This window comes from Pseudophryne corroboree, chromosome 1 (assembly GCF_028390025.1).
Source record: "Pseudophryne corroboree isolate aPseCor3 chromosome 1, aPseCor3.hap2, whole genome shotgun sequence".
NCBI classification, from domain to species: domain Eukaryota; kingdom Metazoa; phylum Chordata; class Amphibia; order Anura; family Myobatrachidae; genus Pseudophryne; species Pseudophryne corroboree.
The window spans coordinates 845439711-845454226 of NC_086444.1; the positions used below are offsets into that span (position 1 = coordinate 845439711).

General features: G+C 41.6%; 1 protein-coding gene across 3 annotated transcripts in view; it reads left to right on the forward strand.

Annotated features, from left to right (window-relative positions):
- STAP1 (signal transducing adaptor family member 1) overlaps nt 1–14516 on the forward strand; it is a 228863-nt gene that overhangs the window by 198465 nt on the left and 15882 nt on the right. For all 3 annotated transcript variants that reach the window (XM_063919925.1, XM_063919923.1, XM_063919924.1), the window contains 3 exons: nt 308–442; nt 4456–4525; nt 13315–13414. In XM_063919925.1, the coding sequence (XP_063775995.1) occupies nt 308–442; nt 4456–4525; nt 13315–13414 (305 nt within the window). The remainder of the gene's footprint in view (nt 1–307; nt 443–4455; nt 4526–13314; nt 13415–14516) is intronic.

The window sequence follows — 14516 nt, forward strand, 5'->3', positions numbered from 1 at the left end:
TGGGAAGGCACTTGTCCCCTGGGCTCAACAACAAGGAGACTTGACTATTGGTCACTGTCCCATAAGACATCACGGGAGAAAATTGTAATAGTCATGCTGATGGTTGCTGGCTTAGCTTGAAGGTGTACAGTGAAGTTTAGTACCATAGATGGCCATGGATTAACTACCAGTGCATGTCCTCTAAATGAAAGCTTGCCACTCCCCTGCACGGGACACTACAATAGTACAGGAAACAAGGGAAATGTCTCTGTATTAATCGCTGTCATGTTTATTAGCTATGATATCTGACCCCTTCCATTTCGTAAAGGTGTTTTCACAATGTATCTCGCCAAGAAGCTGCAGAAATGCTCTTGAAGAATGGAAGTCACGGTAATTTAATCCTGAGGCCTGGAGCAGACAACAAGAACTTTGCTGTATCCATCCTTGAGCCATCTGAGAATAGGTAATACACAAACTTCAAACATAATAGTTCTATATGGTATAAAATAGTTTCCTACAAAAAAAAAAGTACAAGAAGTGAATAAATAGTACAATAGGAAACCTTTTAAAGTTGTTCTTACAGGTCAGCTAATTTGATGAATTTGTTAATATTGATATCAATATAATAATTTGTACACAAAGCATCATTTCAATCATTTTGTATAGCACTCACTCACTCACTTACTTACTTACTTCAACCAAATACCCTCTTCTTTATTGGTGACCAATGAGTATAAAAGCGATCAGTGTTTGGGCCATGTAATAAAAGGCATTTCAGTCTAGATAAAATATTTGTTGGTAGGTAAAAAAATGTTATTATCTTAAATGCAAGAATTTTCCTCACTAACAACTACAATGCTTGTAAGTTTAACAGCTAATTTTCACTGCACGGGTGTAGTAGGGTATGCTGGCGGCCGGGATCCCGGTGACCAGCATACCGGCAGCGTGGTGAGCGCAAATGAGCCCCTTGCTGGCTCACTGCGCTCGCCACGCTGCAGGAATGGTGGTACGCTACGGGTGCCGCGCTATTTATTCTCCCTCCAGGGGGGTCGTGGACCCCCAAGAGGGAGAATAGTTGTTGGTATGCCGGGTGTCAGGATTCCAGCGCCGGTATACTGAGCGCCGGGATCCCAACAGCCGGCATACTGAATACCACCCTCACTGCACAGTACTGTACTGCAAACCACCAACATAGCATTGAACTTCAGAACAGTTCCCATTCTAATTAATAGAAAATCCTCAACCCTTAATTACTAAAAGTAATAACACACGCTGTTTAGCGACCACTGAGAGTACTAGCAGAGGGCACAAGGAGAAATAAGGCAGTTCTGAAAGTAATGGAGGAAGGAGAGTACAAACTGAAAAAAAACAAAAACAAACTGTAATACTATTATAGTTCAGGCTTTTTCATTGCCATATAAAAACCTTTAAAGATCAATTAATGTATATAGTGATCTTATGTTGTAATAGTTATAACTTATTTGATTGTTCCCTTTCTTTGCATCTATAATTAATTTTTGTATAAATTGATGCAGATAATTAAAATAACGTTCCCCGTCACAAAAAACGTCACTATAAATGGTAGGAGTGGCCTCTTCCTTTCACTCAAGATTTGAATAAGTGGCCCCACAATTAATACATTTTTAATGTCATTTATTTGTAGGGGGCACGGACACCCGCTTTTTAGGTCACACCCCATGCCAGTACTGGGGCCCGGTGTGGCCCTGGAGAGGCATCCATGGCAGACGCACGCGTGGTTAAAGATGGCAGAGGCATATAAGGAAAAGGGTCAGACATACACAGGAGGAGACAGGTGGAGAGGAGGAGACAGAAACAGACACACAGGAGAATTTCAGTTGCAGACTGAGGTGTGGCTAACATGGGGGGTGGAGCGGTGAGGATAATATAAAATTCTGGAACAGTACAGAGCACTGCAGAAGTTGTAGATGTAGAAGTAGGGGTGGATTAGGGATGTACATGCAAATGGAACAGCCATTTCACTCCAGGCAGGTTCTCTGAGAAAAGGAGCTCTGCTGAAAGAAGGGGGCCTGCAGCACTTCAACACACACTGTGGGTGTTTTATTGCTCCAAAAAGCAGAATTTACTATACTGCAGGTAAAGGGGGGTGATTCGCAAACCACTAGCTATGTGCAGTTATCTCAAAACCTCCAAACCAACAGCACATCTAGACAAAGCTGCCAGAAAACCGCCCAAGAATATGCCAGAAATTAATGGATGTTTATATTAAGGGGGCATTATCGTTTTATAATTATATTATGGATATATTCAAATTTATTGCTAAGTGAGGGCAATAATCATTTATGACAAGGTTGTTTTCATGATGTAGTCAATATTTATAATGCACAGCTGTGGCACATTTTTCTGACATTTGTATGAGTAGTTTCGTGCTTATTATACAGGTTGAGTATCCCATATCCAAATATTCCGAAATACGGAATATTCCGAAATACGGACTTTTTTGAGTGAGAGTGAGATAGTGAAATCTTTGTTTTTTGATGGCTCAATGTACACAAACTTTGTTTAATACACAAAGTTATTAAAAAAAATATTGTATTAAATGACCTTCAGGCTGTGTGTATAAGGTGTATATGAAACATAAATGAACTGTGTGAATGTAGATACACTTTGTTTAATGCACAAAGTTATAAAAAATATTGGCTAAAATGACCTTCAGGCTGTGTGTATAAGGTGTATATGAAACATAAATGCATTCTGTGCTTAGATTTAGGTCCCATCACCATGATATCTCATTATGGTATGCAATTATTCCAAAATACGGAAAAATCCGATATCCAAAATACCTCTGGTCCCAAGCATTTTGGATAAGGGAGACTCAACCTGTATCTGATAGTTTGAAAACCACTGAAAAATAATACTGAAACCTGCAGATAATTTATGTTTACATACAAACCACAAGTGCTCCTATGTGTGTGGAAAAAACTTGCATCACATCAAAGTCATAGCTATAATCACTTCTTTCATGAAATTAAAATGTTTAGTTTTTCACCCAAATTACTGCTTGGTTTAGCCTCTTAAAATAATCATGAAACCAGTTAGATGTCAACTGTTTAATAAATGTTACTTTTCTGTGTGAAACTTCTTATTACATTGATTCATACAGTAGATTGAAAATGACCATGCTTCCTTCTGCACAATAAGAACTCCCCTTATATATGGGCCTGATTCATGTATGCTATGGAGTAGCAGCCGCTACTGGGAAATGATGTTAATGCTGCAGGAGGCATCATGTGTAAATAGACGCCAAGTGCCAGCTTCTGTGATTGCCGCTACATACAAAGACGCAGCATCAGTTCACTTGCGTGACTTTCAGCGACTTTCAGGTTACTCAGGATGGCGGTGTATTGTAAAAGGGTACCTGTCACCGTTGCTGCCCCCTCTCCAACCCCCTAAACGGCCTTAGCATGCGAGTCATGTGGCTTTGGGCCATGCGAGCAAGATCACAGATCAGAATCTGTATATGCACAGATTGGAAATCTTTCCATACCATGATACTCTGAATCAGGCCCTATGTACCCTATCTTCCTAGCTCCATTACAAAATCTCCCTCTGCAAGAATAATGGAGACTTGCTTAATTCAGGAGACTTTGGGGTACATTTACTAAGCAGTGATAAGAATGGAGAAGTGAGCCAGTGGAGAAATTTCCCCATCAACCAATCAGCAGCTCTGTATCATTTTATAGTATGCAAATTATAGATGTTACTTCAGTGTTGATTGGTTGCCATGGGTAACTTCTCCACTGGCTCACTTCTCCGCCCTTATCACTGCTTAGTAAATGTACCCCTTTATTACATGTAAATGCCCACACCATAGCTGCAATGGTTCTGTGGCTGAACGTGATGGTATTCATTATTATTATTACCAGCGCATTGTGCAGCATTGTATAGGATAATTATTTATTAACAAGCAACAGAAACCAGATCTACAGTCTATAATCTCTGCTTGGTTTACTTGCTTTCTAATGTCAGCCATTTCTATATTTCATATGTCATTAGTTTAAATCACTGTCCTGGTGAACCTTTTCTGCTCCTGTTGTCAACTTATTATGTCATATAAAGAAAAGCAAGATAGAACATACAGAATTTTGAGCATATAAGACTAATTTTGACATAGATCTGTGGACAGGGTTGGGTACGAAATCCCGGCAGTTGAGATCCTGTCGGTCAGAAGACTGTCAGTGGGATACCAACTGCCAGAATTTTGGCACATGACTGTAAGTATTTCCAACCTACCCCTATACCACTCTTCCCGCAGCCTATCCCTAACCATCCCCCCCCCGCAGCATAACTCTAACCTGCCCCTAGTGCCTAACCCTAACCCCAAAACCTGTACTTACCTCTGCGATGTGTCGGGATTCTGACCATCGGAATCCCGACTGCCAGTGTTTTGACCGCATCCCTGTGGATACTAACTGGTGATATTGTGTTTTTCCATAGCAGGTCTCCTATCAAACATTACAGGATAATAAGAACAGACACAAACTACATCATTGAACTAGACAAGCCTGTAAGTTTTAAAAATGTTTATATTTCTGTAATATACACTGATTAATTGTGTTATATTTCTATATACTTGTATACTAGGACTGCTGATGTCAATGCATTGCATCTCAATGTACAGTACCAAGAATGCAAACTAGTATATACTGTATAGCGGACACTAGAGTCAGTGCCGGATTAACAACGGCACAGACAAGGCAGTCACCCAGGGGCTATCACACACATAGGTGCCCCCACACATAACGTAGTGACCCCACCAGAGAGAGGGCACTATTGCATATGAGAACAGGGATTTCCGTGTGGCATAATGTGGACCAGGGACACTACAGTACAGTGTGTTATACACTATTGTGGTGCTGGGAGTATTTACACATTCTACTTTTCACCAGCATATCATATTGACTATTTGATTGGTAGGGACCCCACAAGTTAGTTGCCATGTGCTCCCCACAAACTGTTGATAGCTATCTCCAACAGCATATTGCATAACCCAAATAAAAAATCCTATTTATTCATTAAAGAGCCACAGTAACAAGTGTAAAAAGTAACATCACACTACCACACCAGAAGCAGCTCACACTGCGCAGACTCAGTAGTGCTACAGTACATATCACTCCTCCAGTCATATGCAGACACAAATGGGTTCCGGTATGAATGGTCGACAATGGTAAGTCATTAGGTCGACCACTATTGGTCGACATTGACATGGTCGACATAGACAATGTTCAACACATGAAAATGGTAGACACATTAAAGGTCGACACGTGAAAAGGTCGACATTTAATTTTGAACTGTTTTTGGTGTAATTCTTTCCGTAACATGACCAGGAACCCCAACTAGTGTACCGCGTCCCCTTGCATGGCTCACTTTGCTCACCATGCTGCGGGCAAGGTGCCTCGCTCCTCTGCCACTGTGCTCAGCACAGGTTACAATAATTCCCAATCGTCGCCCACGCATGTGGATGGTAAAGTATGAAAAAGTTAAAAATAAATAAAAAAAAAAAGCCATGTCGACCTTTTCATGTGTCAAAAAAAATAAATAAATTTCCCTTATATTTGCAGGTGTAATATTATACACACATAATTTATATTTATACATCTGTATGTGAAACATGTCATTATAATAAATGTTTCTTTTTTAACAATGTCACATAGAAAATCTCTCCAGATCCGCAGATAACCATAAAAGAAAACAATAAAATATATTAAATAGTGTAGTAGTTTCTAGTATCAACCATCTTGTCTGAATATAATTTTCAACAACAAACTTATTTTCCAACCCTTTTGTACATTCTTAAACACAGCCCCTTTATGATCTTTATTTTATAAATCACTGTCTGGGATGTTTTTCATTATACAGTACTTCCACCTCCAAAGTTGCACATCTTCCAAAGAAGCAGCCACTGGCTTTAGCATGCCCAGAAATTGGGGTCCAGGAGTTCTGTAAAGGGGGGTACTCACGGAGCGATCGCTGCTTAAAATCTAAGCAATCTGGCTAGATTGCTTAGATTTTAAGCCTGATCGCTCCGTGTGTACCCCTACAGCGATAGCGATGCGCAGCCTTGCGCATCGCTATCACTGGTGCTAGATTGGCCTGACGTGCAGGCCAATCTAGCGGGTCGCTCAATGAGCGGCCCCACTGTCTCCCCCTGCACGCTCAGCACACATCGCGCTGTGCTGAGCGGCGGGAGAGATGTGTGCTGAGCGCTTTGGCTATCCCTAAAGGGTACACGGTTTGTTAAAGAACATTGTGAAGGCACTCACCCTTTAGAGGTTTATGTATGGTATTGGACAGTCTCAAAGCCTTGTTCTGGGGTGATTGCAATAGCAAATATGTGATGCGGATTTGCTTGTGTTCCAATTTCAATAAGAGCCCTCTCTGGTTTCTCAGATTGTTTTCAATCATCATTTTTGTTATTTATTTAACCACTTAACTTGCAATTTCCCCCCACAAAAAACACTCAGAAATTGACAGTTTTTTTTTATGAGTGAAATAGGTGAAGAACATAAATTTAACCCTATCCAAAATGATTTTAGTTAAAAAAAATATTTTTTAAAATCTTTAAAACATAAAAACTTCGATCAGGAACATCGTGACCATCGGAACATTGGTAACATTGTGACTTTAGTTTTTAGAGCCCAGACAGCTGCCAGGTACACAGGGGGGACCTGGGGATGGCTTGGGGGCGATGATTTGCACTTACCAGCGGCTGCCATTGTCTGCAGACGCTGGGGGTGGGGGATCCTGCCGTGCTGACCGATCAGCAGTGATTGTCATCAGGGCAACACTAGGGGAAGGGTGCAGGGAGGCAGAGGGACATACCGGTCCCTCTGACAGCAGCGGCAGGGAAGAAAAACTTCCCTCTGCTGCTGCTAACACAGTTTATCTGACTGGTCGCATCCTGTGTGACCAAGTCAGATAAAGCACTTGCAGTGGTTACATTTTATTATTAATTTCAATAATCCATCAAACTGATGTACATTGCATTCCTAAATAAACGTCTCATATACTTTAATCATCTCTAAAGGGTGAGCATAATAATAAACCCACCACTGAACATGTTTCAAAATCTTTGTACCCATTGATGTGCACTATGTGGATATCTTCTTCCTTTTCTTGGTACAAGAGGACTCTTATTACAATTGGAACACAAAACAATCTCTATCACTTCATTTCTATTGTAGTCACCCCAAGACAAGGGTGTGAGATTGTACAAAAGGATCCCCCAACTGACACAGGGTGAGTTTGATATTTATTGTGTCAAAGGTACATTATTGATTTAAAAAAAAAGTACACACCATATCCTCTTTTACCGTAAGTCATGAACTTACACCAAAGATCCACACAACTATTGCACATTGCTCAAGCATCGCAAGACATCAGTGCAAAATTGTCCAATGTCATACTTAAATCTCAAAAGGGTGAGTGCCCTAATTTTATTCAACACATTTTTTTAAACTGTGTAAACTATGGCCCTCATTCCGAGTTGTTCGCTCGCAAGCTGCTTTTAGCAGATTTACTCACGCTAAGCCGCCGCCTACTGGGAGTGAATCTTAGCTTCTTAAAATTGCGAACGACGTATTCGCAATATTGCGATTACACCTCTCTTAGCAGTTTCTGAGTAGCTCCAGACTTACTCGGCATCTGCGATCAGTTCAGTGCTTGTCGTTCCTGGTTTGACGTCACAAACACACCCAGCGTTCGCCCAGACACTCCTCCGTTTCTCCAGCCACTCCCGCGTTTTTCCCAGAAACGGTAGCGTTTTTCCGCACACACCCATAAAACGGCCAGTTTCCGCCCAGTAACACCCACTTCCTGTCAATCACACTACGATCACCAGAACGATGAAAAAGCCGTGAGTAAAATTCCTAACTGCATAGCAAATTTACTTGGCGCAGTCGCACTGCGGACATTGCGCATGCGCACTAAGCGGAAAATCGTTGCGATGCGAAAAAAATACAGAGCGAACAACTCGGAATGACCCCCTATATATTGCCATCTTCTTTTCCTTTACACACTTTCAGCATATTTGGCTGGAGACCCTCCCAAGCAATAATCACTTGAAATGTAACATGGAAATTTGCCAGAACCAATCTCCTTTTTACATCAACCTATCTGAGGAGCTTAGTTGAAGGCTCCCCTGTTTCTGGCTGCACATCATACTCCATCCCCTTTGAGAAGTTCTTGTCGCATCTCATCCTACCTTCCATATCTGTAAACATGCTGCTTTAATAGAATGTTTACAGTTATACTGCTGACTTTGTTAAAATGCTGTAATTAGCATTTTAACAAGGTTGGCATTGTGGTGAAAAGATAGTGATACCAACATTATGTTAGAGTCCCATATTGAACAACATGTTGTTTACTCTGAACACCAAACAAAAAGGTATCAAAGTGCACTCTCTCATTGTTCTGTATTGTCCACCGGTGTACAATAATGCATATCACTAAATGGCAGGGGAAATTTGTAGGGCTATGGAAAGGGTAGTAGGTCAAATGGCCCAATTTCCCCAGAGGAACGTCTAATGGAGGAAGTGGGTGCCGCAGAGAAGCTGGAATCATGGATAGCAGTGTGAGAGGGCAGCAGTATGTTTTCCCCTCCCAGGGACAGTGTGCTACAGCTATAGGCTGCATTATCCCTGTCTGTTGGGACTAATGAATAATGGGGATTATGTAGATAATTATTGTAAAAGGGTTAATTATATATTGTATGGTGGCCACTGATCCTCTCGTTATTATATGGAGGTTACTTATGCTTTCTGAATTATTTGATGTTTACAATTATGTTTTCAGCATTATATGGCGGTCACTGCGATGCTCTATATATTGTCTGTTGGTTACTATGATGTTCTTTATATGATATATACAGATAAAGCCATCTTTATCTTGGCATTTAATAGGATTAATTGAGGCAGGGCAGTCAGACTTAGGAGTATATGCAATTGCGGTGGAATTCCAGCTGGAATTCGACTGTTTTTGGATTCGACACAATTCCACAGTCGAATCCTGGCACCAGGACCCGAATTCGACATATTCAATAATAAGTGGATTCGACAGTCCCACTGTCGAAAAACGGACCAATTGACGAATAGTGTGCATCCTGGATTCGACTTCATGGACGGCAGAAAAGTGTTAAAAAACCCCTGAAAAAAATTGCGTGGGGTCCCCCCTCCTAAGCATAACCAGCCTCGGGCTCTTTGAGCCGGTCCTGGTTGTAAAAATACGGGGGGGAGGGGGGGGAATTACAGGGGATCCCTCGTATTTTAACAACCAGCACCGGGCTCCACTAGCTAGAGAGATAATGCCACAGCCGGGGGACACTTTTATACCAGTCCCTGCGGCCGTGGCATTAAATCCCCAACTAGTCACCCCTGGCCGGGGTACCCTGGAGGAGTGGGGACCCGTTAAATCAAGGGGTCCCCCCTCCAGCCACCCAAGGGCCAGGGGTGAAGCCGGAGGCTGTCCCCCCATCCAAGGGCGGCGGATGGGAGGCTGATAGCCAAGTGTCAGAAAAAAAATATTGTTTTTTGTAGCAGAACTACAAGTCCCAGCAAACCTCCCCCGCAAGCTGGTACTGTCAGGCGGCGCACTCGAGATACAATGTAGCACATAGGTGCTCCATTGTATCCAATGGTGGGATTTTTGCGTCAGCGGTTGAGGTTACGCGCGGTCAACCGCTGACCGCAAAGTTCCCACCATTGAATATAATGGAGCGCCTATGCGCTATGCGCCGCCTGACAGCTCAGACGCGCACAGCCAATCAGGAGAGTGCCATGATGTGGAGCTCCCTGATTGGCTCAAGGGACCCTCTTTGACAGCAGTCACGGGGGGTCCCGACAGTCGGGGAAAGGGGTCCCATGTGTAAACATGGGACCCCTTTCAGTGCGTGGTCCGTGTTTTGCATTTTTTTTTTTTTGCCAAGTATGTGGATTACAAACAGAAGAGGACCGATCTACCCCAGATTGTTGTGAGTATAATTTTATTTACAGGTACCCCGTGGATTCTACGTGGAGAAGGGGGCCGAGCCTCGTGTCAACAAAGGTAAGTATGTGTGTATGTCGGTATGCATGTATGTAATAAAGTTATACTGTCACGGTGTGTGTGTACTGTTTTTATTTGGGTATTTTTTTGTAGTAGAACTACAGGTACCAGCAGGCCCGTTTTTCCCCCACATGCTGGTACTTGTGGTTTTCCAAGTACCAGCTTGCGGGGGAGGCTTGCTGGGACTTGTAGTTCTGCTACAAATAAACAATATTCTTTTTTTTTACACTTGGCTATCAGCCTCCCATCTGCCGCCCTTGGGTGGGTGGGGGAGGGGGCAGCCTCGGGCTTAACCCCTGACCCTTGGGTGGCTGGAGGGGGGGACCCCTTTATTTAAGGGGTCCCCACTCCTCCAGGGTACCCCGGCCAGTGGTGACTAGTTGGGGATTTAATGCCACGGCCGCAGGGACCGGTATAAAAGTGTCCCCCGGCTGTGGCATTATCTCTCTAGCTAGTGGAGCCCGGTGCTGGTGTTAAAAATACGGGGGACCCCTACGTCTTTTGTCCCCCGTATTTTTTACACCAGGACCGGACGCAGAGCCCGGTGCTGGTTGTTAAAATACGGGGAACCCCTGTCATTTCCCCCCCGTATTTTTACAACCAGGAGCGGCTCAAAGAGCCCGAGGCTGGTTATGCTTAGGAGGGGGACCCCACACATTTTTTTCAGGATTTTTAACCCATTCCCACCCCTTCCCACTGAAAAACATGCTCTGATCTCTTCATATTATTTTAGTCAGTAAAAAAATATATATATATTTAAAAAAAATATATTAAATAATACTTGTGGCTCCTAAATAGACAAACCAAGTAGATAATCCCTTCTAATATAAATAGATATGCTATTAGCAATAAAAAAAACACCAAAAAAAAAAATGTTTTTAAAACTTTCTATTAGATCACGACAGCAAAATGAGGCGGACTGAAATTGACGAAATGACTGTCGAAAAGCACTGTTGTCGAATCGACATTCTTCAATTGAATCTACTTTTGTCGAAAAGACGCATTTTTACCATTGGAGACATGTCAAATTTTGAAAATGTCGAATTGCAAAAAGTCGAATCTGAAACGGCAGGTTTTTGGACGAAAAGTACTGTATTGCATTGTCGAATCCAATTTGACAGTTTTTTTTTTTGTCGAAAATGCCCCGTTTTTCGACATTTGCGGCAATTCGACCACAATTGCATATGGCCCTTAATCTCCTGATGTATTGTTCTCCCTGTATTGTATTGCAGCTAAGAACAATAGATGAAAGGCTTATGCTAATAAACCATGGTGTGCCTAGGCGCAGCAGAAAAGCCAAGTTAAACGTGGCTCCATCTATAGCAGTCACTGTGATGTTCTTATGCATTATATGGTGGTCACTGTGATGTTCTTTTCATTATATAGCTGTCACTGCGATGCTCTATGTATTTTCTTGTGGTGACTGTGATATTTTCTGTATTATATAGTGGTCACTGTGATGTTCCTATGCATTATATGTCAGTCATATAGGTAGATGGTGACTACTATCTACTGGGGAGTGAGGGTTAGGTGGCAGGTAGCTTCAGTTCACCCAAGACCACCCCCTTTCCCCATATGTAGGTGGAAGTAGACCAATTCTAAACGGACTACTTCCAAAATAATGTACTGGCCTTTCAGTTGTTACAGACATAAATACACTATTTGCCTGGTTTCACTGTTAGTAATTGCACATAGCACACTGAATGTATGTGTACACAAAGCCTCTATTACTGTAGATAAAATGCAACCCATAGAGATTCTGCCGGGAGGAATGAAAGGTACAATAATTCGGAGGTGAAATAGGGATGTGGAGATACAGAAAATGATTACCTTCTCAGTTATTTTTTTTTTTTTTAAATCATACAATTTACAGTGCAAATTATAGTCATTATTCTCTATAGCAGTCATTCCCAACCGCGGTCCTCAAGGCACACCAACAGTGCTGGTTTTCGAGATATCCAGGCTGCAGCACAGATGGTTAAATCAAAATAACTGAGGTACTAATTAAGTCACCTGTGTTCAAGCCTGAATATCACTAAAACCAGGACTGTTAGTGTGCCTTGAGGACCGTGGTTGGGAAATACTGCTCTATAGCAGGCCTGGCCAACCTGTGACTCTTCAGCTGTTGTGAAACTACAAGTTCCAGCATGCCCTACCACAGTTTTGCTATTAGGGAATGATAAAACGGTGGAAGGGCATGCTGGGGTGTGTAGTTTTACGCTTTTGAGGGAAAGGAGATATTGGGAGAAACCAAGCACAGGTAATGATTATTCTCTACACAGAGTAGGAATTTGTGATGTGATCCACAATAATTTAATAAAGTGGCTGTATTTATTCTATGAAATATCTCACGTGGAAGTGCACCCCTGAGAGTCAGGTAATATGATACAAAGGAAAGGAAAAGAAACTCTCTGGTTTTGGTGGCACTCTTATGACATAAGAGTACCCCCAAAACCAGAGAGTTTCTTTTAATTTCCTTTGTATCATGTGTAGTTTTATAACAGCTGGAGAGCCACAGGTTGGCCAGGCCTACTGTATGGTAATGCAGTCCTTAGTGTGGCCATCTTTGTAAAAGGCAAGAGACTCAGATTTTATCAATCTCAGCTGTTAGTGCTTCTCCCGGAACCAGAGTATTAGCATAATGCTGCCAGATTACCTCCAAACCCCATTAGGAGCCAGGCTTTTTACTTTTAATTGTATTTTATACAATTTATTTTTCGCTTTAGAATTTTTTTTTTTTTATATACATACCAATATTATTAGACCTTTCAAATATTTTACAGAGCACATTATGTACCAGACCTTACATAAGGGATGGGGAACGTCCGACCCTCCAGCTGTTGTTAAACTACACATCCCAGCAGCCCTGCAACAGTTTTAGCATGGCCAAATAGCAAAACTGTAGCAAGGCATGCTGGTATGTGTAGTTCAACAACAGCTGGAGCGCCAAAGGTTCCCCATCCCTGCCTTGCATGAATACATTCATGAAGGGGGGGGACGGGGGATTATGAGGGTGTGCCATCACAAAAGTATTGTTTGTAAGTGCATTGAAGTGGTTATTTGACCAGAATAGATCGTTGTTAACTGTGCTGCTATTAGTGAGGATGGTATTTTAGAGATCTGGTTATAAATCCAGTGATACAGCCCATTGTGGTGTTTAATGGAATGGAATGCCATGATCACATTTTATTTAGCCATTTTTTTGTATTGAATATATTCATGATGTTTGTAATGCTGTTTGTATTTGCTACCTAGGTCACACTTAACACCCTTGATGAAGTTGTGCAGCATTTTGTTACTGAAACCAGAGGAAAACTGAAGCCATTTATTTCCAACATATATGACACACAGATTGGTAAGGAATTGTTTATTTTCTATGTAATGTAGTGGTAGTGTTATAGTATCTTAAAAGGAAACTAGAAGTAGCTTGGCTTTAGATCAAATCTGAGCTTGGAAGTAGACACCCAATGACTGATCCTCACTTATAACTGGAGTCTCAGTACAAGAACACTAGAAACATTCTGAAGATATTTTTATTTTTACCAAGAAAAAATGTTTCTTCTATTAGAAAAGCTAATCTGTCCCTTATTTGATTACAATAATGAAAAAGATTCATACAGTAAAGTACCTAAAAAGAAATCAACAGAATTCAGTACAAATTCGTATTATTGCTCTGATGCACAATTTGAATTTGTCCATTTCTTAACAGAGTTAAAAGTATACTGACTTTTACTCCAGGCTAATTAATATTCAAAGATTTAATTGTAGTGGATCACGTAGTCATAGATGTATGTTGTATGTTTATCATGCATCATTGACATCTACTTCTCATACAGGAAGTACTTCTGCAGCCATAGCTCAGCATGACTGCAGCTAGTAGAGACACACTTCTGCAGCTCTCCAGAGTCCTGTAGTGAGTTGCAGACAGACTACTTGTACAGATCATGTGATCACTACACAGTTTTACCCACATTGAATGCATCTTATATCAATATATTTATTATGCTATAGGCATATTGCACTGTGCGGTTTACATCAATAAAAAGTTGACTTATTTATTGAAAATGTGTAAATGTTTATTCCCTCTATAGCACATCTGCAAGCCAACTGATGAGGCTGGCCCATGTGCCTTGTCTTTAGCTTGTGTCTTGGCTTATATGGCCCACTGATCAGCAAAATAAAATGAAATGCTACTACAATACTATTGTATTCTAATCCCCCCCTCCCCCACACCAAAAAAAACCCAAACAAACAAAAAAAAAAACCCACCCAAATATGAAGCATCCTGTTAATGTATATCCAGGAGACCGCAACAGGATAGGCTTCAGAAGGTTGGACATGGATGGATTAAGGGGGGGCACAAGGGATAAGTACCCCCGGGCTCCCCTCTCTCAGGGAGTCCCAGCGGCCGGATCCTGGAACTACAGAGATTGCATTAGTGATCATTTTTTTTCAAA